The sequence below is a fragment of the Alligator mississippiensis genome, chromosome 13, assembly GCF_030867095.1.
Source record: "Alligator mississippiensis isolate rAllMis1 chromosome 13, rAllMis1, whole genome shotgun sequence".
NCBI classification, from domain to species: Eukaryota; Metazoa; Chordata; order Crocodylia; family Alligatoridae; genus Alligator; species Alligator mississippiensis.
Window position 1 is genome coordinate 7034189 of NC_081836.1, and position 22940 is coordinate 7057128.

At 42.4% G+C, this 22940-nt stretch overlaps 1 protein-coding gene and 1 long non-coding RNA gene across 7 annotated transcripts in view; one reads left to right on the plus strand and one right to left on the minus strand.

The window, feature by feature from the left end:
* The window catches only part of VPS13D (vacuolar protein sorting 13 homolog D), a 189632-nt gene that overhangs the window by 12592 nt on the left and 154100 nt on the right, over positions 1 to 22940 (minus strand). For all 6 annotated transcript variants that reach the window (XM_019476110.2, XM_059716348.1, XM_059716349.1 and 3 more), the window contains one exon: positions 375 to 506. In XM_019476110.2, the coding sequence (XP_019331655.1) occupies positions 375 to 506 (132 nt within the window). The remainder of the gene's footprint in view (positions 1 to 374; positions 507 to 22940) is intronic.
* On the plus strand, positions 8295 to 18130 carry LOC132244614 (uncharacterized). Its single transcript, XR_009456221.1, has 2 exons — positions 8295 to 8508; positions 12692 to 18130. It is a non-coding gene; the product is annotated as an uncharacterized LOC132244614 (long non-coding RNA).

The following is a 22940-nucleotide window of genomic DNA, read 5'->3' on the forward strand; positions in this document are numbered from 1 at the left end:
CTGTGTCCTTGTTGCGAAGAAGCTTGATGGCATACTGGGCTGCATTAGTAGGACTGTTGCCAGCAGATCAAGGGAAGTGATCGTTCTTCTCTATTTGGCACTGGGGTAAGAAGCCACATCTGGAGCACAGTGTCCAGTTTTGCCACTTCTGAGAGATGACATGATGTAACGTTAGTATATCACATGGAGACACTCGAAAGGGAGGCAATGGTGAAAGTTGCCAAGCATCTGTTCCATCCTCCAGGAAATCAAAAGAAAGAGAAATAGATGAAATGGGGGAGAGAACGGTTTTAGTCTTTATCACGAGGACACAAAAAATACAGTGCATGTAGCGAGTGTATTGTAAACACTACAGTTGCTGGAACAGTACTTACAACTCATCTTGGATGTTGTCTGTCAGCTTGAAGAGCTGTTCTTGTCCTTCTGCTTGGCTTTCTGAATACCGTGGCAGGAGCCCTTGAGGATTTCTACAGCAGCGTGGCTTCCTCACTCTCTCAGCTTGTGTCCTACATACAACACATGCACACAAAACCCAATTGCATTAATTCACTCAATATATTAAGTCACTGTATAGATACGGTGTATTTTTGACATAGAAAAGCCACTAAATTATGCTTTTATTGGCACCTGATCTATTTTTAAACTCTAATACAGGTTCTCTTGCTTTAAGCTGTACGTGCGTTTCTGGAAAACGGCACATAACTCAAATTCGCATCGGAACCCACTTTACAAAGTAACAAATAGGAATATGTTTCAAGACCTCGACTGTACTGACAATTTTGGTACTCACCAACAGAAGACAGTACACAAAAGCACAGGGCACTATCATAATGGGGATGGCAACTACAGAAACACATGCCGCAGACAATGAGCGAGGAGCACAGATCCACACAGGAGACTATATTTTGGCGCGCGTCACTCCCACAATGCACCACACACGGTAGCTGACTGCAGTCTTCCACCACACCAATTGCATAAGAGTGAATTTACCACGCATATAATGAATTTTTTTTTATATAAAAAGGATCATCGCATAAGAGCGAATTTGCACATACAGAACCCGCATGAAGTGAGAGAAACCCGTATTATATTTGGGGGTGGTCTAAGCAAATATGCAGGTGGATCCACTTTTTTCAATTCTCCACTGCAGGCAGGTCTCAAATGGAAATCAAAGCAATCTGAGTTGGATTGAATAGGATACCCAGTTCTGCTTTACTCTCTGCCTCTTTCAAATAGCACCACTTCGGGTACGCTGCATGCTCTTCAGGTATCTCTTTCGGGTTATTACTTCTAATTCTTCAAGAGGTTATTTAGAGTCGAATGGCGTATTTCTGATTAGTCCACTCTGTCTGCTCTTAATGCTTTCTACAGGCCCTGCAGAATGAACTGCTTTTGTCCTTTTGATCTGAAAGGAAAAATCCCACATCGCAACGAGGTTTTTAAGCTGCTTGGCAATAGCAGACACGAGTACTTGCCTTCTGCAGATGTTTTCTCTGGAGTCTTGTTGTTTCTTTAGTACCTTTCCCCTTCAGCAACTCTGTCCCCACTTCACCAACCCTCCCCAGCCCCCAGTCTTGAGTTCACAAAAGCCTATGCTTATGCTATATATCTTATTTAGTTAGTCTAAAGTGTATACCCTTCTGGGACAGACTTAGACAAGCTTTTGGGTATCCCCAACCATGCAGTTGGTCTAATAAAAGAAATCACCCGCAAAAATTCTTGTCTTGCACAAATTCACTTGGCTTTTAGATTACTGCTGCTTTATTCTGCACCAGGGATGTATTTGGAGGAATCAGAGTTCATGGTGAATCACCAAAAGTTAGCAGATCTGTACTTCCATGTGTGATCAGCAATTTAAGAATTAACTTTATTAGGTTGTTAGATCATCAAATGCTTCAATATATAATGAGTCTCATGTCTGGGGAGACATCTATCACTGCTTCTGACTGGAAGATGCTACAAAGGAAGCCAAAAAAAAGTCATCACTGTTAATGACCATCTTCTTGCTAAACAAGGGGTATGCTAGGGAACATGACTTGGGTGAAAAGGTTGTGTGAGAGTGATGCTATAGCCCCGATGGTCCAGGAATTATGCAAGAGGCGAGGACTCTTCGGGTGACAGCTTTTACTGGACAGACTGCATAGTTGGGATACAGTTAGACAAGCTTTCAAAGGCAAGACATTCTTTGTCAGGTCATGAAGCAGAAAACCAAATAAACCATGGCCCAGTCCATGTAACACTTTTCTTGGCAGTACTCTAGGGCTTTGCTCACCAAACTTTGATCACGCTCTCAACCAAAGCACCTCTGTGATGGCAGAGTCCTCTTTTCTGCCAACACTTAAAGCACCCCTGCAGACTGGAGTAAGGCTTCTGCCAACAGGCACACATGGGCACTCCTCCGCCTTCTGTCAGCTGCTGCCGTCTGTTCAGCAGCTGGTGCTTTCCCAGGCTGCATTGCTTGCTTTGGAACACAGCTGCTGCCTGAAGTTACACAAAGCCATCAGAAACGCATGGACACGCATGCGCTCTTGCAGCTTGGCAGCGGTGACTGCTGTCTGCCGCCAGCAGCTCTGGCAGGAGGCAGAGGCAGATGAGTGTAGACGGGGCCCAAATGCATCTGCAGGGAGGTGAGTGGAGAATGGAAAATCTTTAAACAGGAGAACAGTCACTTCTGACTGTGGAAACAGCCTATAGTGGAAGAGGGTACAGGCAGTTCTCGGACTTATGACACAACTGGTTCCTGGAAACCGCGTCAAAATGTTGTAACTCAGAATTGATTTTCCCATAGGAACAATATTATAAATGGGGGATTGGTTCCTGAATCAAAGTCCGATACCGTTTTCACCAAAAATAACCCAGAATGTTGTACTCAATCAATTATAGATGAATAATATAGCTACATTAATGTATTTATATTGTAAATAGCAATCATATGGATTTGGAAGGACTTCTTTGAGGTTACTTTGCTAGACTTTTTGAAGGGCTCTTGGTTGACTTCTGGAAGGGTTCTTGGCTGGTAGGGGCGTGCGAAATGTGCTGTATTCGATTTGGATTCGGCCCAAATCAGGGACCGAGATTTGATCTGTCGATGCAGATCACTGTCCCCAATCTGATTCGGCCAAATCCCAATCTGAAGATTCGATGCTGATTCGGCCATAGACACAGCTTTAAATGTTTTTTCTATATACCTTGAGGTACCAGCATGGCTTGTGAATGCTGCAGTGCTGGGGTGGATAGAGCGTCCCACACGGGAGCGCAGGGCCCCCCGCCCATGCTTGGCAGCAAACCCGGAAGTGGACTGGAAGTAGTTCTGGTCCACTTCTGGGTCCACTGGGGAGCATGGGGGGGGGGGGCCCCCACGCTCCCCCGGCTTGGCAATCGGCCTTGGGGGGAACCCAGGAGCCCCCCCAGACCCAGGAGGCACCAGTTGCCAGAAGTGCTTCTGGTCCATTTCAGGGTCTGCTGTCGAGCGCGCTGGGGAGCCCCCCACACTCCTGTGGGACGCTCCATCTGCCCCAGCATCTCAGCATTCACAAGCCACCTGGTACCTTGAGGTATGCAGAAAAAACATTTAAAGCTGTGTCTATGTCTGAATCGCCGAATCATTCGAGTTCTGATTCAATTCAGAGAGATTAAAGGGTCTCCTGATTCGATTCGGAGATTCGGCCACCGAATCAGGCTGAATCTCCACCGAATTGAATGGTGGAGCCCTATTGGCTGGAGTCGTCTCAGGAGTCCTGGCTGCAGGTTTTTCTGGAGTCTCGTCTGCTTTCTTAAAGAAAGTGTCCAAGGAAGTTTGGACAGATGTTCTCCAGGGAGATGGCACGGTGTCGCGTCACATCAAGCACCGTAAAGTCAAAACTGACACCAGACAGTCGAAACAGGGTGTCGATTTATAAATGTCTTAGGTGCCGTTCATTGTAACTCGAAACGTCTTAAATCAAGGACTGCCTGTACTGTGGGGATAGTGATGAGAAAGATTCACCGATACAGAGAAGCCACGGGCAGTAGGTAGAGATCCTTGATCCAGAGGACTCCAGCCAAATCCTGACAAAATCTGAGAGGAAACTATGGGATAGTGTAGAGACTGTTGTTTCCTCTAGATATTGTAAAGAGTAACTGCATTAGAAATCTTTCCAAAGCCTGCACACTATTGGCTTCACCTATTACACGTCCCCAAGTAAGTAAATTAAACTAGAAGTGCCCACAAAGTTAACATTTTGGGAAAAGTGTGGTTAAGCTACTTTGGCATTTTGAGGGGACCAGGAACTGTTCAACCACAAGCCTTCAGCTCTATGAAGGGGTAACAGAGCACCTGCACCCAGGATGTGTGGCAAGAAGACAAAAGGCTACTATTTTTGCTTATGCACGCTTTTGAAATAGAAGACAGATTAATGCAAACAATGAAAGAATAGGCAGATTGATGGGAATTAGCTGACTTAACATAAAGCAAAATAACCTGAAATGCCTTCAGTGTTTAAGGGTGTGACAGTGCCTACATTAGACATTTTCCAATTCTGCCTCTGAACTAGGTAACATTACCATATGTTTGGTATTAGAAGCTGACTAAGAACCTGATATACAGCTCCGCACTACTGAGAAGTGCTTCTTTGCTATGTGTCTGCGCTGTTTAGAAACCCTTAGATAAATGGTGCCTAGCAGAGGGCTTCCTTAAACTGGAGAAAAGGAAACTATTCCCACCACCGTGGTGGTGGGGGTGTTGGGATGGGTTATTCACAGCAGCGTAAAAGTTATAAAACAGCATTTCAGCCAAGGACAGTCCGGTACTAAGAGGTAAAACTAGAAACCTCTTTAATCCATTTATCTAAGTTCTTGCAAGCTCCTGTTTCCAGGCAGGTGGAAAACCCAGGGAAGTAAGCTAGTCTGTAATCAAAGAACTTAAATAAATAAAAGGTTAAAACAAATCACTGCACATCTATTAGCTCTTAAGAGCCATTTACTTGGGAGAGTTTTCCTTCTCCCCATGCACTATTACTCTGCAATCTCAGCGGCCCGGGCTCTCCATCTGCACTCCCTCATCCAGTTACAGCAACCTTTTACAACTTTACAAGGCGCACCAATTTGCTGAATACAAATGAAGAGATTAGCTACAAGAGAGGGACAAACTGTTTATCTAACTGGGCTTGTTTTCTTATCTTCCTTGCAAAGTCTTTGCAACCTTCCTCCTCCTTCCAAGGACTTTCAATTGCAAAATTTAAAATCAAGACCAAGAGACTCCACCAGCAGCACTGAAATATTGATGCTCAGCCTTGACTGCCCTGATGCTACGCAGCTTTTGATTTTGCCAAGTGAGGAATCATCTTCCCAGATGAAAAACTTTAACACTTTCAGCTCCCATGCATTTTTACAAAAGTCACAATATGAACATTAAAAGTGATCAGTGGCATCTTAAAACCACATGATATGAGACTCAACTATTATTATAGGTGCAAACATTTAGTTTCCTAAATGTATAAAGAGAGATTAATTCATTTACAAAATGAAATAAGGTTGAAATGAAAAGTAGTATTTCATTGTTAGCGTTCATTTGAATGAGGGCAACTTCAGCACTAAAGTGAACCTGTAAAGTTCACAGCCCAAATCATTTAAAATTATTTAATTTTCTGCAGAACACCCTAAAAAGCCTAGTAGCCATGTCTCCTGCATGTGGAAAACTGGGACAATGTAAAAATAAAAGGAAAAACCCATGGGGAAGCGGTTAAAAAACAGGAGAAGAAATCCTAGGTTCTTTTTCAAGCTTTGCTGCTGGCCAACACTGTGATCTTGATCATATCATGTAATTTCTACCCCTCCGATTTCCCTTTGGTAAAACAGGAATAATAATTCCTTCTTATCCCAGGTGCGCTGATGAGGTTTAATTACAGGGTGCTTTTAGACCTCTGGATCGAGCTGTATGAGATGAACAAAGCAGTACTGAATTTCATTATGATGCTACTAAGCAATACCAAGTAAAAAGGTCTTTTTCTTGATTAAAAAAAACAAATGTTTCAAGGAACATGGTCCCAAAGGGAATCAGTATCATAATCCTTGCTAGCTTTAGATCTCACTGGAAAGTCCCATTTTTGTCTCTCACATGCTTCAGAGGAAAAAAAAAAAAAAGACACGACACCTGAAGATGTCACATATAGGAGAAAAAATAAACAAATCTGATTACTCCTGGAAAGCCCCTGCTAGCTAGTATCTAGATGCTGTAGCAGCAAACATTTAAAAATGATAATACAGTAGCAGCAGGTTTGAACAGGGACCCGTTTCAGCAATAGGCCAGTCATGACCTGTCTAATGAAATATTTCCATTTAGCATTCGGGAAAAGGAAATGAATAAAGCAGCCTCAATCCGCTCAACCTGGAACGAGCAATGACAATAAATACTATTTTTTATATTTAATAATCTTCCTAGTACACGTGTACATATCTTACCCCACCTTGCTGGGGTCACCCTACCCCCAGTCGTCTTTCCTGCTTGGTGCAGGGGGCTGGACCTGATGGTCTTTCGAGGTCCCTTCTGGCCTTTATAATCCATGAATCTATGGATCCTTTTCTAATACTTCTGCAACAGAAATGAGTACAGAAATTTGAAGAGTGGCAAATGGGACTGCTGCGAGAAGTGGGGAGAATAGATCCTTTTAATCCAAACTGTTCTGAGGAAATCAGATCGGAGCAAGCTGATTTTCAGACACAGGCCAGAGAAACAGAAGAAAAGTATCACATCCTGTTTCTGAAAGAGTCCTGGAAATTTTTGAACTGTATTTTTTTTTTGAATGGTATAAATTCAAGAGTATAATATCTCTACTCTGAGGATGTGTTCACTGATCTTCCTTGCTCTTTGGTAGGTATTAAGATGTTCAACCTGGGGATAAAAGATAATTCTCTTGGTGGTAAGGTCAGCTGACTTTTAATTAAGCGCCACTAGTGTTAACATGAATTGCACTGATTGTCTTAGTCCATCAGCCACCGGCAAACTGGTTTGTTTGGTCTGGACAGCTAACGGCATTCCACACAACTTGATTTTTTTTTTTTTTTTAATCTACAATTTGTTCTGCCGTCTCGAGTTACATTCTGTAAATAATAAGCAACACTGATGAAATACAAAAAGCTGAAAATTTGTAAAGCAGAATGAACAGTGGTGTGCCCACATCTGTGTTACATTAAACATGCACTCAACAGATTTGCTGATTCTTTTTTAATAAGCACACAAAGGCAATACAAGACAGAAATGCCCTCATGTCTACTAGTCACAGCGGGGAACAGTGCCGCTGAATGAAGACACAAAGAGATTGGGAATAGTGTCAAGAAGGTTGAGGCACACAGCACAGTGCTTCACTGTTCAGACAAAGCTCAACACTTGAGAATATTATTTCTATTTGCTATACACGCATTTGAAAACTGAAAAGCTTGCGCTACTGCCATGGCAGCAATTTGCTGGCTTTTACTTAACAGGCCACGGTATTCCTGGGATCCCACCAAAAGGGTTTAAACTAAGAAAGAAGGAAAGAAAGAAAAAGTGATCAAATAGATCAGTTCCTCAGCTGGTGTAGGAGGAACTCAGACGTTACGCTGTGGAAGGCCGTTTAAGAATCTAGATGAAAAACCAGTCTGCACAGTTGACTGCGTGTTTGAATAGCTGCAAAGGAAAACTAGACAAGGGACCCAAAGTCAATATTTGCAAGTATTTTTCTCCAAATCGTAATTTCTCCCTCTGTTCCTTTTACAAACCTATGTTCACCCACATGCTAGTAACATAACATGAGAGCAAAATCTGGCCACAGATAGTGCAATAGTAACTGAAACCAAGAGAAGATGCACATACCTATTTTTGGCAAAGTTTGCTGCAGCAAAGTTCATTAAACATTCTTTGGTAGTGTTAGTGCAATACTGTCCTCCAGGTATACCCCAAACCGATTTGAGCTTATTAACCTTAAAACAAATAAGCAGGCTGGAAAATAAGCAGTTTGCTTTGAGGAGAAACAAACAGAGCCGTCCTACGTGTAAAACCGCTGGAAAATAAAGTTCAGTTTTTGTCAAACCCAACACAAATGAGAGTGTTTACATGCTGCTATTTACTCAAATCCAAGATGAGATTTCCCTACCTTCTCCCTCCCCCATCAGCATGGTGGGCAGGAGGGGAGGGGGGGCGGGGAGCCTTGTCTTGGATTTGGGTACCAGCCTGGGGCAGGCGGCAGCTCAGCTCTGGCTTTGGCCTCAGCATCAGGGCTGAAGCTGGAGCCAAGCTGCTGCCTGCCCTGGGTTAGAAAGGCTCATTTGGTGGGCAGGGGACATGCAGCCAGGGGGAGCGAAGGGGAGGCACTAAGGTGTGGGAGTGAAACTACAGCTTGCCCCTCCACCCTCTGCATCCCTCACCCCCTTACCTTCTGCTCTGGTCTCTCTAGTCCTGACCCAGCGTGGCTGGTGGGAGCTGCTGCCCCTTCTACCTGGCTAGCCTGGGCTGAAGCGCTGCTGACTGCCCCAAGAGTAGAGCTGCAGCAGAAGGTAAGGGGAGAGGGTGGGCAGAGAGTTGGGGGGAGCAGGCACATGCACAGGGGGACAAGGAGGCAGGAAAGCAAGGGGCTGAGGTCTGGCTCCTCACCCCCCACTACTACTTTCCCCATCACAGCAGTGGGGGAGCAAATTGAACATGACCTTCCAGGATTTACGGTATGGTATACGTGGAAATACACAGAATATACAGAATCCAATTATTGGGGAAGTCATCTTAAATTTGAAATACTCTTGGATTTTGGGCAAACACTGTACTTATACTACTGTACCTTTCCATCTCCTCAGTAACAGAGCCAGGATTTGCTATCTACACTACCAGAGCAGTTTGCAAGAAAACCAAATTCCATTTTAAGAAGTGAACAGAGCTAGATAAATAACGAAAACTCTACTTATCTAATATCACTAATTGCAATCTGTGGTCTTCTTAAGTAATACGAACATAAGATTTTCAAAAAATTTCTTCCCAGAAAAAATGCTTTATGACCATACCTCTCTGGCATGTCTTTTACCATCACAGACAGTCTTTTCTCCATCTCTTAAATGCAATAAAACTGCTTCAGAAAAAGTAGATTTATGTGTACCAGACTCTTTCCAAAGTTAAAAAGATCAACAGATTTAACATTCTCTTCAACATACAAGTGGTGTTTGAATTGTTTCATGGGCTGATTACCTGCCAAATTTTCCTTTGTTTAAACTGAAGTTGTTTTGTAAGTATTTAAAGAAGGAGGGGGAGAAAATGAATTGTTCCCAGGCTGAAACTTTGTATGCCTGGAGCAGACTTTTACAGATGTATTTTATATAAACCTGAAAAACAGGGTTTGCAATGGAAATATTGACAGCATCTTTAACTATACCAGCACTAGAGTAAGGTACCGTGTTACTGAGTTACAGGGACTAGGCTGTTAAGCTGGAACATACTGCTTAACACCGATACCCTTGTGGAACCGGCTTGCAATGGGGTTTTGGTAGCAAAGAACTGGTCTGGCCTGGTAGTTATTATGAGAGGGAGTGCAGAGGAGCTGTTGGCTTGAAGTCTCCTTTGAGACATGCATCTGATTTGTGCATCAGTTTGTCAGCTGGGAAGTCATCAAGATCTTACTCCTCAGTATTGGGGTAGAAGAGGGTTTGACTAGAGCGAGAAGACACGTGCAAAGAGGTTTTATCAAGAGGGAAGAGGGGCGCGTCTACTCCGAATAGTTTATTACAGGTGGCCCAGTTCAACTGGGGGCTCAGAGCCATGTGGACAAGAACCCTAACAAGGGTTAAGGTATTAACCCTTAACATGCGACTGCTCACAGCACGTTCTAAGTTTAACACTGCTTAACATTTCACAGATGTAATGCAGTCTAAGTGTAGCCTGTAACTTCACCCCAAGACATGTAGCTTTGCAGCCTGAGCCCAAGACTAGAAGATGCAATGAAGTTGACTCCATCTGTAACAAGCCACTCTATCTCCATGCACCTTATTTTCATGGTATTTAAAATGGAGATGCAGATCTGCATTGGAAGGAAGTAGCACGTAGTGAGGAACGCTAAATTGATGGTGGACAGAAAGACTTAACAGCTACAAACACCTTTATGTAGTTACAATTTATCCTAAGACCTTGCAGAGCTGAAGTATTGTAGCAAGCTTTACATTACACATAGCATAGCAACACTACATATCTTAAAGATACAATACTCTTGGGTAAAAGGAACACCAAACAGTACACTTCCACCTCTGACATAGCTCTTTTCAGCTTATACTTGCATTTGTTTCCACTACCTGTCACCCCATTTCCCCTATTACCATTTCTGCGAGAGCGATGAAATATCACTGCCCTGTGTCAAATGGTCATTCATGCTTTCTGTTCCAATAATCACCCTAAGAAGATGGGAAGCAGTGTTTTCTGTGTAATGGTGTTCTGCTTTGCAGAGAATAAAAGAATAAATGTTTAGTGAATTGGGCAACCTTACACTCATTAATAGCCCCTAGTTGGACTGTGACTAGTTTGACAGAGGGTAGTAAGCTTTTATAGGGTAGTTACAGCTGCTTCCTGCTCAATTTTGGGCTTAAAGACTGCAACCCCCAACAAGATATAGAAAGAGGACTTTTGAACACCCGCAGTCCAAAATTAGAGAGTTGGCACGGCTCTATAACCCAACTCATTTACCAGTTCAGGGACACTGATGCCTGAAAGGTGCGTTATAAATGGATACCCAGTCCAAGTGTTGAATTTGGCATTCGAATATCTGAGCTAACTGAAGAAATGTGTAAAAATCACATGAGCCAGACAGCTCCCTGCTGACCACACATCTAAGGAAGTTCATAAGCACTGTTTATTCCAGCAAATGCATGGAATATATTGTACTTGTTAAACGTGCTCCCAATATGCTGGTTTCAGGCAAAAACATGCAAATAAAAGGCTAAAACCTCCCACTTGCAGTCAAATCACTCCTCATTTGAGGGATCTACCAGCTCAGATGCAGAAGACCTTTCTCTGACCTAATATGCTTTTCAGAGAGCTGTAGCATGCTGGGGAAACAACACATTTATCATGGTGTTTACTCCTGCCAGCTCCTCAAAGATGTACTTATTCTACTATTTTTTTTCAATCTGAGATCAGATTGGAAGAGAGTCCAGTGTGCTTAAGTGTACGCCATGTGCAAAAATCTTCCAAGGCTTTGAATGATGGGTGGACGTGAATCCACAGATTCATAGAAGTTTAGGGCTGGAAGGAATCCAGTTTTTAGTTGCCTTCATTAATTTAAAGGTAGACCCCACGGGGTCAGAATAGGAAAGCAAGAGGTCTGTCCACGCAAGCACATATACAGATGACAAGCACCACAAGGCATTAGCTTACATTTCCATCATCATCACATTGGATGAAAGTGTTTAACTGCCTAGATGCATTTGCACTTACTTCATGCAGACTCCATTTATGCACGCACACACCCCTCCTGTTTGATTACTTAGTCCCTATAACATTACTATAACTTAGCTTTATACCATTTTAACAGGTTCAATATTAAAAGGCTTAATTAATATGTGAAAAATATTATATTGCCTCATCATAAGTTCTGAATTTCTCTCTTCCCGACTATTCTTATACCTGGAAAACTGAGTCCACTGAATGTTTCATTAGGGTTTTTTGTCCAGCTAATATGCTCTAAAAACTTGCACCTACTTTTGTCCCCCCCGTTTCTTTTTGTTGTTGTTGTTAGGTGGACTTTGATCAATTAATTCATTTACATGCAACATTATTTTGTGCTGCCCAAGAAAACTGACCTTTCCCTGATTTTGAAAGCTGCATTTGCCCTCTAATATGCGGAGTCACGCATGTCAGATAAGTCTTATCTTGTATGCTGTTTGAGGCGTTATTTCTAACTCTGAAGTTCAGAAAAGGACTAGGCACGTCTTTGTACAGGAGGAGCTGTATCTTAGCAAAGGTAAAAATCTCAGGAGTTATAAAGCTGTTATGCTTCAGGGCACAAGTGGTTCCTACACATGTGCACAGCCTGCTCCGACAAATCCAGCGCGGAGCAGACTCGATTAATCGAGTCTGCCGCAGCGCGGAAACAGACGCACTCCAACAGCTTCCACGTCACGTGTATCAGCATTGCTGTGCGTGTCTGCGCTGGAAAAAAATGGCAGTGGGACGCTTTGAAATAAAACATGTTCAAAGTACCCCACTGCCATTTGTTCAGCACCGGGATGTGCGGTGACACCGCTAATTAAAAAGTGCCCGGCGCCACATTTCACCACATGTAAAAATGCCCAAGCTGACAAGCTGAGGTCAGAAGAAATCTGAATTCATGGCATGCTATTTTGCAATTAGCAATATTGTAGGAATATTGCAACTCTCCCTCTTGAAGCTTTCCATACTACTGTCAGAGGCAGGATACTGAACTGGATGGAGCATTAGTATGACCATTTATAGAGTAGTCACCATCAACAAGTCAGCATTTGCTACTTGGTAAAGACAATCACAGTGAAGATTAATTGCATCTAATAAAAAAAACCCAACCTGTTGTACTGCATCATAGGGTGGGCATTTTGAGAAGGCAAGCTGACCAACTGCCTCAGCTTATAAGGCTACATACTAAACTAATGCCATTGAAAGGTTTTGTCCTTGAGAAAGTCTATTTGCATACTTGTTTAGCACTTATGTACTTAAAAAAAATATTTTGTACAGGTAATACAGCAATAAGCACTACACAGAACTCGGAGCCAGATGAAGATAAAAAAAAGAGTGAAGCTGCTAACAAAGTAGTTTTTGAAGTTAAAGTTGCAAGGGACAACTTCAATCAACCGGTGGAATACGCCTGGCCCCGCACCGCACGTGAACAGCAATATTAGGTGGAAAGTTTGCTTATAAAAAATGCCAGCACTTATGGTAGATGAGGTGACATCAGGGTAAAAAACAATTCCATCTGTATGAAATAGCACATACAATAACCCAGGAAACAGGAAACATCTACAAACAAAAGCTTTCAGACAAAGTTACTTTGGATAAAGAAGTATTGAAAAAAAGCGGAGGTCTTTTTGAGCATCGGCTTTACATACTTTCCTCAGATCACTTTATAAATCTGCTGTGCATTAGAAATCAGACACATATGTATTTCTTTTTAAGTAAAAAAACACAAAAAACCCCCCCAAAAGTTGACAGTTTACATTTTTAATAGCAATGTGACTATTTCTGAATGGCAGCAGTATATATTACATGAAGTGTGAGAGGGTTAAATAGGACAGCCTCAACTCTTTATAAACTTTTGCCCTCTGGATATGTACTCATTGGCTGCTGTACAAGACTCGAGCTGTATTACACGCCTTAACGATATGGTTCAACTGTCGGTCAGGCTCGGGGCCTGGCAATGGGCCAGACCGCAATCAATGGGACACAAACCTCCCCCTTTCAGATCATCACGAAGGCTCATATTATCTCCTTTTTGTCGTGCTGGTTAAATTTATGGAGCAGAACCCCGAAGCTGCATTCCTTGGCCTGGGCCGGCCCACGCGGGCCTCCCTTTGTTTGGTACTGTAAGCGAGGCGTGCTTTGGAGGATTGCAGGGTTGTTAGTTCAGGCACTGACTGTTTGCTCATGACTGAAATGAAAAGGGTTCAGTGGAAGGGCAAAAGGACAGCACAAGTGTAAAACCCTATCCCAGCAGGCCTCGGGCTCCCATATACAGCCTCTGGACCAGTACTGAACATAAAAAAACCCAAACTTGCCGTTAATGACAAAAGGAAAATCCTCTGTCCGGTAACTGATGAAGGGGCTAACCAGTAATTTAGCGTCATGCCTTGCCAAACTGCCATTTACCTTTAACCAAATCTGCATTACTGAACACAGATGGATCCGAACGAATGCAGCATGGCGTGCTAATTAGGAGGAATATTCTTTAAAACATGGCTCTGCTTTTTACAACCAAACAGAAAATCTCTGCAGTGCAAACGCTGTCACCTGGCCAACAGCATATTTTAATGGGTCTGAAAATGACCAATTTAAACTTGTGGAGGATCTCCAGGAACAATGATGTGGTGATCTTTATTCTTCACTTTGCAGAAAATAGTACTTGTAACACAATAGTACTTGATGTGCCTGTCGAAGGAGGAGATGCTTGGGAAGCTGTTTCAAAAGGCAGGACCGTAGGCTCTCTTCATCTGAGCCTCCCCCGTTCATCCCAACTCCACAAGGAGGACAAAAGTCTCATTAGGATTCATTTTTGAAATTAAGCTCGAAAGTTTATTTCAATGGACTCCAGGCTAGCACTGCATTTTACTTCAAGGAAGATGCATCTAAAAAGCCCCTGCCAGTTCTTATATATGCTGAAAACAAACAGCTGAAAGAACCAGACAATTCCCAACAGCCCCAAAATCCTTTGTTGTTACTTATGTTACACTAGAGGCCAAAAGTTGCAAGAGAGATTTGGGTCCAAATGTGCTAGGTGTTGAATAAACCTATATAGTTTCCCATCCTATCCCATCCCATAAGCTTCCATGTCTTCTTTAAGCTCCAAGGCACCTTTTTCCCCATTCTCCTCCCTATAAATACTCCACCTTCCTCCTGAGGCTTTTCACCTTATGTCCCCTTTCAATGCATTCACTTGTTCAGGCTCCCCTGCACTCCTTCACTTCCTTCCGTGCCCTCTCATTTCCATTTCACCTGCCATGCGTTTTCCCATCTTGTCTTCTTCAAAAGTTCCTCGCTCCAAGACCACGGAGCACTGCTCCGGGATTACATAAAAAGGGGGAAAAGTCTTCCGCTCCTCCAAACGCGTTGTCATTCTACATATTGCTCCCCCTTGCTCCATGTTACACCACATTTCTGCTTTATTACATTTCAAGCAAAGCTCTTGCTTCCACATGTGCTTCGTGTCAAATAGTGATCCTGTTGTATTAGGAAAGTTGATATCGAGGTGGGCAAAATACAGCCCGCAGCTCCAGCCACCGCATGGTGCCAGGTGGGCAGGGCTGTTTCTACCCTGCTAGGTGAGTGGGTGAGACTGCTTCCACCCAGCTGTGGACCCAGGTGGATGCCCCGATTGCCACCTGGAACCTGCCGGCTGAGTCCACGGTTGATGCCGGCGCCTGCCTGGGGCTTCTTCCACCATGCTGTGGACGGGGCTGGCAGGGTCTGGGTTGGGATCGGGGTATGGGCTGGTTCCAGGGAGGGGAAGGGAGAGGGAGCAGGAGGAAACCAAAACTCATTGCGTGTCCCTCCGGCCACAATAAAATCGCCCATCCCCGGTTTATACCCATTGATAGCACTGGCATTTTAAGCATCACAGCAACTCAGCCCTCCTTCTGCCAGCAAAGAAAACAAACCCAGGAAGAGAAACCGAGGAGAGAGACATTTGGAATTCCTAGGCCGAGGGATCTTGGAGAGATGTTCAACTGAAGAAATGCCAGCTTTTTTTTTTCTCATGTTTTTGCAACCCTCATCAGAAAAAAAGGTCTGCTTGAGGATGACACATGGCACTGGGAAGTTCCCCTATTATTTATTCAGTATGATTTTTCTGACTAACGGGACAGATAAAAAAACCCCACCTTTTAAAATATTTCAAATTTAATGCTGAAAACAAAAAACAAAGCCCAACACTTTGTGGCCAAGTATGCTACAAATAAAATCAGATTATTAAAATACATGCCACTAAATTCTATAGATAGCGGATCCCGTTTTTAAACTTTCAACACGCACTACACAGGAAGGCTAAAATGTCAGCACGGCGTTTCAATATATTTGGTGTGGTGGGGGACAGGAGTACATGGTTTTGTACAAGTGCTAACAAACGTCTTCTCGTCACAGGGCGGGGAGGGGGGGGAAAAAAAAAAGAAAAAAGGAAAAGCATGCTTGGATACTCTCAGATGCTCTCGCAAGTAAAAGCTTTCTTGTTGCTGGACCAAAAGAAACTTTCTGATAAAAGACCATCAAGTGAAGGGTATCGAGAATCTTTTATGATGCTGAGGAGCAAAGCAACTCAGACTGGAAATGAATGGAAAGAAGAAGAGTGAAAGATGTCGTTCCAAATGCACAGACCGAAGGACGCATGTAGAAAACCAACCAGAAAGCCTAAAACAAATAGAAATACTACCATCTCTTTCCATGACTAACATGGAAACGTGTTGCTGTTTATGCTTGTTTGTCTGCGTCTCTCCCTCTCTGTTTCCCACAAATGGGCACCCTCTTACTGATTTCTCAACATGGTCTATAATTAATTTCTAGATCTGCTACACATAATTTAAAATTACCTGCATATTGTCTTTAACCTTTTCTTGTCTTTGATCATTATAAGAGAGGACTAGCAGAGTTAACTTCCAAGAAAGTTACCCTAGACCTACTGCACCAGACTCAAACCCTTTGGCACAGAAACAATATATTTCTGGACACTAGGTAATAAAACCACTGCATTGGCAAGTGGTGGATAGCTTTTGTGCTATTTTTATTTTTAAATAAAATGTATTTTTATTGCATTTACATCAGTTTAATCTTTTTACCTATTTTAATAAAATGAAAACACTAAAAGCATGGCCAAAAGTTATAACCCTCCCCCCACCCCCCAAAACAAAAACCAACCCATTGAATAGGCATTAAATGCTTTCAGTTCCAAGGATTGAGTCTGCCTGCTTTAATGCAGTCTGATGGGTTTTCTTGGTACATTGCTATAGAGAGGTCTGTTTTGAATAAAGCTTTTGTTCATTTTGGGACTGTATACGCTAAGCCTAATTTTAAATAATAAGTAGATTTGTGAATGGAAATTGTGAATACTTTAGTATGTGATCCCTGTCAGCTTTGCGTTTACTTTGTCGGCGGCGTGTCTCCAATCCAACCTTTCTATACGGTTTGAGTTTACTCTGCTGATGCTAATGTATGAGTTTATATAGCTTTTCCATTCCAACCCTTTAGAGCAGTGGTTCTCAACCTTTTTTGTACCAGGACTCATCTGTAAACACCGATGGCCAGTCCCGACCCAGTAATTAGTTTAAGTAGAAAAGTCCCCAAGGCCTGCCAGTGCCTCTCATTCCCAAGCCACAGGCCCCCATCCCTCACTCCTGACCACTGCCCCCTGCTCCCCAGTATGTGTGGGGCAGAGGTGGATGTATGTTTAGGGGGACTTGGGCATGGGGGGGGACGACACACACGTGCACCCACAGGGGGCATGGGGGCTGCAGTCTGGCTGGGCCAGCACAGGCAGGAGTAGCCTCCATGGCTCAGTGGATGGGACTCGGTGCGGGAAGGGAAAGGGGACAGCGAGATTCATGGCTGCTGCCATTTCCCAAAACCCCTACGCCAGCCATGCCGCCAGCAGCACAGGAGGGGGCTGCGCTTCCATCACCTTCTCCTGCTGCCAGCTGCTCACGTGCCAGGCCACGGCTCTATCCCACCACCATGGTCCCCTACCCTGCCCCACAGAGGAGCGGGGCACTGCAGGAGCTGATCTCCACGCTGCCCGGTTGCCACGTGCATCTGTGTGCGTACACATGCATGCGGCACCCTCTGCCTGATCGCCCTCCTCCTGCTCCTCCCGGCCCCAAGCAGCCCCTTGCAGGCTGGAACGCTTCCAATCTGCAAGGGGAAACCTACTATTTCCCACATTTTTCTCTTTTAAAGGAGAATCCATTTTTAAAGGTTGTTCACAACCCTTTCATATATTCTTGCCACCCACTTTTGGGTCGTGACCCATAGGTTGAGAAATGCTACTTTAGAGGAATCCTCCCTCATTATTTTGTCCCTTGTAGATCGAGAAATACATACAAAAAGATAGATAGTTACAGCATTCCTATAACTTTTTAAAACCATAAATTAATCAAAATATACTGTCAACTTTAGCTCCATCTCAATGTTTTTTTCTAGATTATGGACACAGAAAGGGATGAATACCACCCCATTTTCATAACTCACCTCACAAGAGGCATGCCTAAATAGAATCAATGTTTTCTACTTATGGCTCCATATTTGTTATATGTCCCTAGACATTTTCTACATACCTATGACTTTTCAAAGGCTTTCACACGGACTTTGGCCATTTAACTGCGGAAATACACGGTTTCTAACTCTACAGCGAATGCCTTGTTTCTAACATTGTAACGCTGCAGCTTGTTTTGCATTATACTAAAATGTCTCTGAAAAATCTTCTCTGCCATGCAACATGTTTCATTTTAAATGGTACAGATCTAGGAGTACTGGTTACAGTACAAAATATGAACTACCCCCGTTATCAAACGTGGATATCAATGTTGTTAGGACTGGTATACAGCAAAAGTACTAGTTTAAAAGTGTGAGTTGAATGTGATTTAGTAAAACCAGTTCAACTTGTACATGGAAAACAGCCTAAGGAGACTTACAGTGGGGTTAGTAAGTTTAACAGGTGTGCCAACTAAACCAAAATAAAATAGTTTTAATCTGATATAAGAGTCCACACCCAAAGGTTACAGCAGTTGAACTGGCTACACTGATTAATCAGATGTGATCACTCCATACACACTTGTGACACTGAATATTTAAGCTCACCATATAATTACAAGGAAAAAGGAGTTTAACTTCTTCTCACTGGGCTGGAATACTGATTTTAACTCTCTATCAATCTGTTTATTGTTTTCATATTTGGAAGACGAGAAGCTCAGATCCCCCTGAGTGTAAACAGGACTCATCTATACAGATGGGATATCTGAGCATCAGTTAAGATAACGATGCATGATCTTTTCTACGTATGAACATTTATTTTGAAATGTTATTGAAAAACTCCTTTCTATGTTATTTTAATGACGAAGGGTCAACACAATAAGGGTGGTATAATGGTTAAAGTAATGTGCTCTAGCAAAAGTGATAAGAGATTCGGTGGCTTTCTCCAAAACTGATTGGAAAATTTTTCAGATGGAAGGTATATCAGGCCTACACGATAGGATGTACTGCAACACATTAAAGATCAGTGAACTAACCCTATTTTAGTTGCTGCTTTTTAATAATTATTGTTCAGTCACTCCAAATTGTTGAATGTCAAAAGAGGTAACAAACTATTGGGCTTCTAAAAATATAAGCATTGTATTTCCAGAGATGCCACCTCTAAAAGTTACTTAGACAAAGATAGACAACTTCACTAACGACCCGGACAGCTTCACCGGGTCATTTCTTCAATTCCCTTTGGTCACAAATGTCACTAATCTGGCTCATTTTAAATGCTAAACCCTCAAGGCATTTGCCACAATACTTTTACCAGTAAACTTTGGTTCAAGGGCAGGTTTCACTGTGATGTGGGATTCTTGGCTGAACTCTTCTTGAACCCAGAGGCATATCACTTACAACAGACACTAACAATAATGCTCTGATCACCTGCTTAAGACAAGAGGGTTCAAAGCGAGTTCGTGTCCCCGCACACCTCTTCCAATACAGTTATTGTACACAATGGTATGAAGCTTAATCCAGTTCCTGTTCGGAAACCAGCAGTGGCAACAAAGTCTTTGTGTAACGTGGGAATAACGAGGGTTTTTTCAATGCTTTTTCTTTCAGTCAATGATGCAAACCTACCTTAATGATGCATTCTCTTAAGATAGCAGTAAACATTTCACTTTTGTGGGGACAATCCCAGTATGAATTGTATATTATATTCATTAAACATTTCAAACCTAAGGGCAGGGAAAAATCAGAGGTTTAAAGATGACTGAAATTTTCACACCCCTCACTTCATTAACTGTGTCATTTTTTTATTCTCATCTTTTCTGCTTATATTCCAACCACCCTCTCCTATTTTTCTTTCCAGCATGAGTGAAAGAGTTAAGATACTGGTGCTGAGCTCCATTGCTCCTGCTCCTTTCCCTCCCCTTTGTTATGGGGTGCTCTCTTTGAAGACAGACCTCTTGCCCTTAAATGTCAAGATAAGAAAACTTTCCACAACCTTAGTTGCAAACTACAGAAAAAACAGTGCTACTAAGCATTCAGTACAATCCTTGGGAAAGGCTCCCTTGAAGCGTCTTTTAAAGTCAAGCAAGTTTTAGTAGCGACAGCACCGGGTCACTAATAGTTTCTATACTCTAACTTTCATGTTGCAGTATCAAATGGACAAGATCCATTTACAACAAGCTTCTTTAATATACTAACTGGTAAGATGGGAGGGGACCTACTGCGGGCTGACCCATGAAACTGAAACGATGTATTTTTGTAATAATCTGGCTTCTGTATGAATTAACCCTTGAAACTTAATATATGTTTAAAGTTTTCACTGCTATTGGAAATGTCCTAAGAGTGAGCTCTATCAGACTATGAAACATTTTTTCACAAGTTAAATGCTAGCTGCCCTATCTTCACTTTGTAAAATTGGACAAAGTAGTAGAAAAAGACCTCAAACAGACTTCCACTGAAGGAAAAAGACGAACTAAAAAAAAATTAGATTTTCAATACCAAGAATATTTGGCACAAAACCCATAATAGGTACTTGTTATATTTTGATGTTTCTTAAAGGTCCAACAGCATGGTAAAAGCAATCCAGACTCATGGTAGAGGCGATATCTTCTATTAGACCAACTAGATTTTTGCAAAAAAGTCTTTTTTGCAAAAATCTAGTTGGTCTAATAAAAGATATCACCTCTACCACAAGTCCTAATTGCTTTTGCCTCTAGACCAATACGGCTACAACCTGGATACCCAACAGCACGGTATGTAACTTAACAAAAAAAAAAAATTTTCAGGTAAATGCAGCTTAGTTTCCTAATCTTTGTTACAGGAAAGTCCACCAACAGGATTCTATTAGAAATGTGTCGTCAGGTAGGAAAACGATCTACAGAAAACTGAGACAAGTCTGTAACGTTCTCCTTTAGAAGGAACTCGCCATCGTGCATGAACACAGACATCGGTAGAAAACCTAGGCTGCAAGAGAACTAAATATCACACCATGGAAAACCAACAAGTGCTCTTTCATGAGTTACACAACCTACTTTTGATACTTAATGCCACTTGCGTATACCTACATTAGGTGCAAATGGCATGGCTACAAGCTTGACTGCACCTCTGACTCTTCTTTAAGGATCCCGAATAGGTGTCGGTCCTCATGCATTTTCTAGGATACAGCTGTGCAACTCTCCACTCCAAAACTGGGTGTTGAGCTGCAGCACCTGCTGTCATTATTTTAGAAAGAAATTTTGAGTGATGCCAAAGGATCGCTTTATTCTTGTGGAAGGCTGTAAAGTACAGACTGTCATAGCTGACTATCAGCTATGTTTGAGCAGGTCCAAATAGGTTTGGTACATGCAATTCTTCCCTTCAGGACTGGTGACCAGGGGATGAATACAATGACCATTGAGCCTTCTAAAACTCAAACTGGTGTTTAATTTTAAGAGCAGAAGCAAAGCAAAAAAAAAAGTGAAAGAAAGGTTTACACTTGCATCCAATCCATCTTGCCTAAGGCCTTGCCATTGCCCTGCTAGAAGCCACGAGGGCCTACCTTCTTTAAGCAGCCCAAGACGTGCCTGCATTTTAGACTGATCCCCTGAATAGCCCCAAATGAACAGTCTTCCTCCTGACTTCAGTGAGTGTCCTTTTCAAGGCAGTCAGGGTCTTTGTTCTCCTCAGTTTGCCTGGTTTAGGCTGCCCAACATGAACTGATGAGCTTCACTGGTAGCAGAGGTGCAACATGGACAAAATAAGCCCTGGGTAGCTATCCCGCCCTTATACCTTCCAGCTGCGAGGAGGCACATGAGCAACAGCAAAGTAACAGTCAGTGCAAAGCGTTTTGGGAATCATTTAAGTGATTGCTGCCACTTGGGGAAAACGTTCATCTTTTTTTTTCCTTGCTGCCAAAGCCCATGTGCAGGGAGGGGCTTTAGGTTTATTGTCTGCATTCTTTTAACCTCTTTTCTCTACAAAGCAAATGCCTTATTGTCTTCCGATATACATAATTTAATTTCATTTTGATGGAAATGTAGTCTAGGGAAGACTATTGGCAGCCTGTTTTCTGATCTGATAAATGTGGTAGTCAGTCATTATTTTAGAAAGACATTTTGAGTGCTGCCAAAGGATCGCTTTATTCTTGTGGAAGGCTGTAAAGAAAAGAGAGCTAGCCTTAAAAATCAGTGTTATTGCAATAAAGAATGTTCTCTTATTACACGGAGAAAAGTGCTGTCTTCCAAGGGGTCTAACAAGAGCTTCATTAACCTACTGATGGTACTTCAGTAGAGGGATATATTTAGACTCCTCCAGAAAGTATTGCAGTAGAGAGTGATTAAACCAACTTTTTCTAGATGCAGAGCCAAAATGATACCCCTTCTAGAGAAGGTATGGACAATCCTCAAGACTTCAGATGTAAATATTCAGAATTAGAGTACGGACTGTCATTTAAGAAACGGCATTACAGTTTGACCACAGGAAAACTCGCCTCAACTTGTCGGTGTGCAAGTGAGGACAAATGATTCCCTAGACTTTAGCGTGACCTCCCAAACTGGGACTGCATGTTAGTGGCCTTAGATAGCAGCTGTCACAAACAGCAATTTAAGACAAACGGCAAGGACAAACGGAAACGTATCTCGTTCAACAGGGTGAAGCATCTAGTGAGGGTCTTTCAGGAAATGCGGCACTGGACTTGAGCCTACTTCATTTAAATTAAAGATCTGGTTAAGTTGCATATAAACTACATTTGCTGAGAACTTTCACCAGTTAGATGTTTAAAACACCAATGAGGACAAGGAAGCACAAATGAACTGGAAGAAGTTAGAAACATAGAAGAAATAAAATGAGATTGAAACTGGAAAATACCTGTCCAATACTTCTAGGAAAAAACAAATCTCAAACACAGATATTTAATGGCAGAGAAATATTTGGAAAAAAAAACAGTAACATCAATAGCAACAAGCACAAATGATAAGAGGTTGACTGTAAAAGAAGAGGGTAAACCTACAAAATGAAGTCTAATAAATGACTGACAGTAAAGAAGGAATGAGCTTTACTGAAGGAAAGC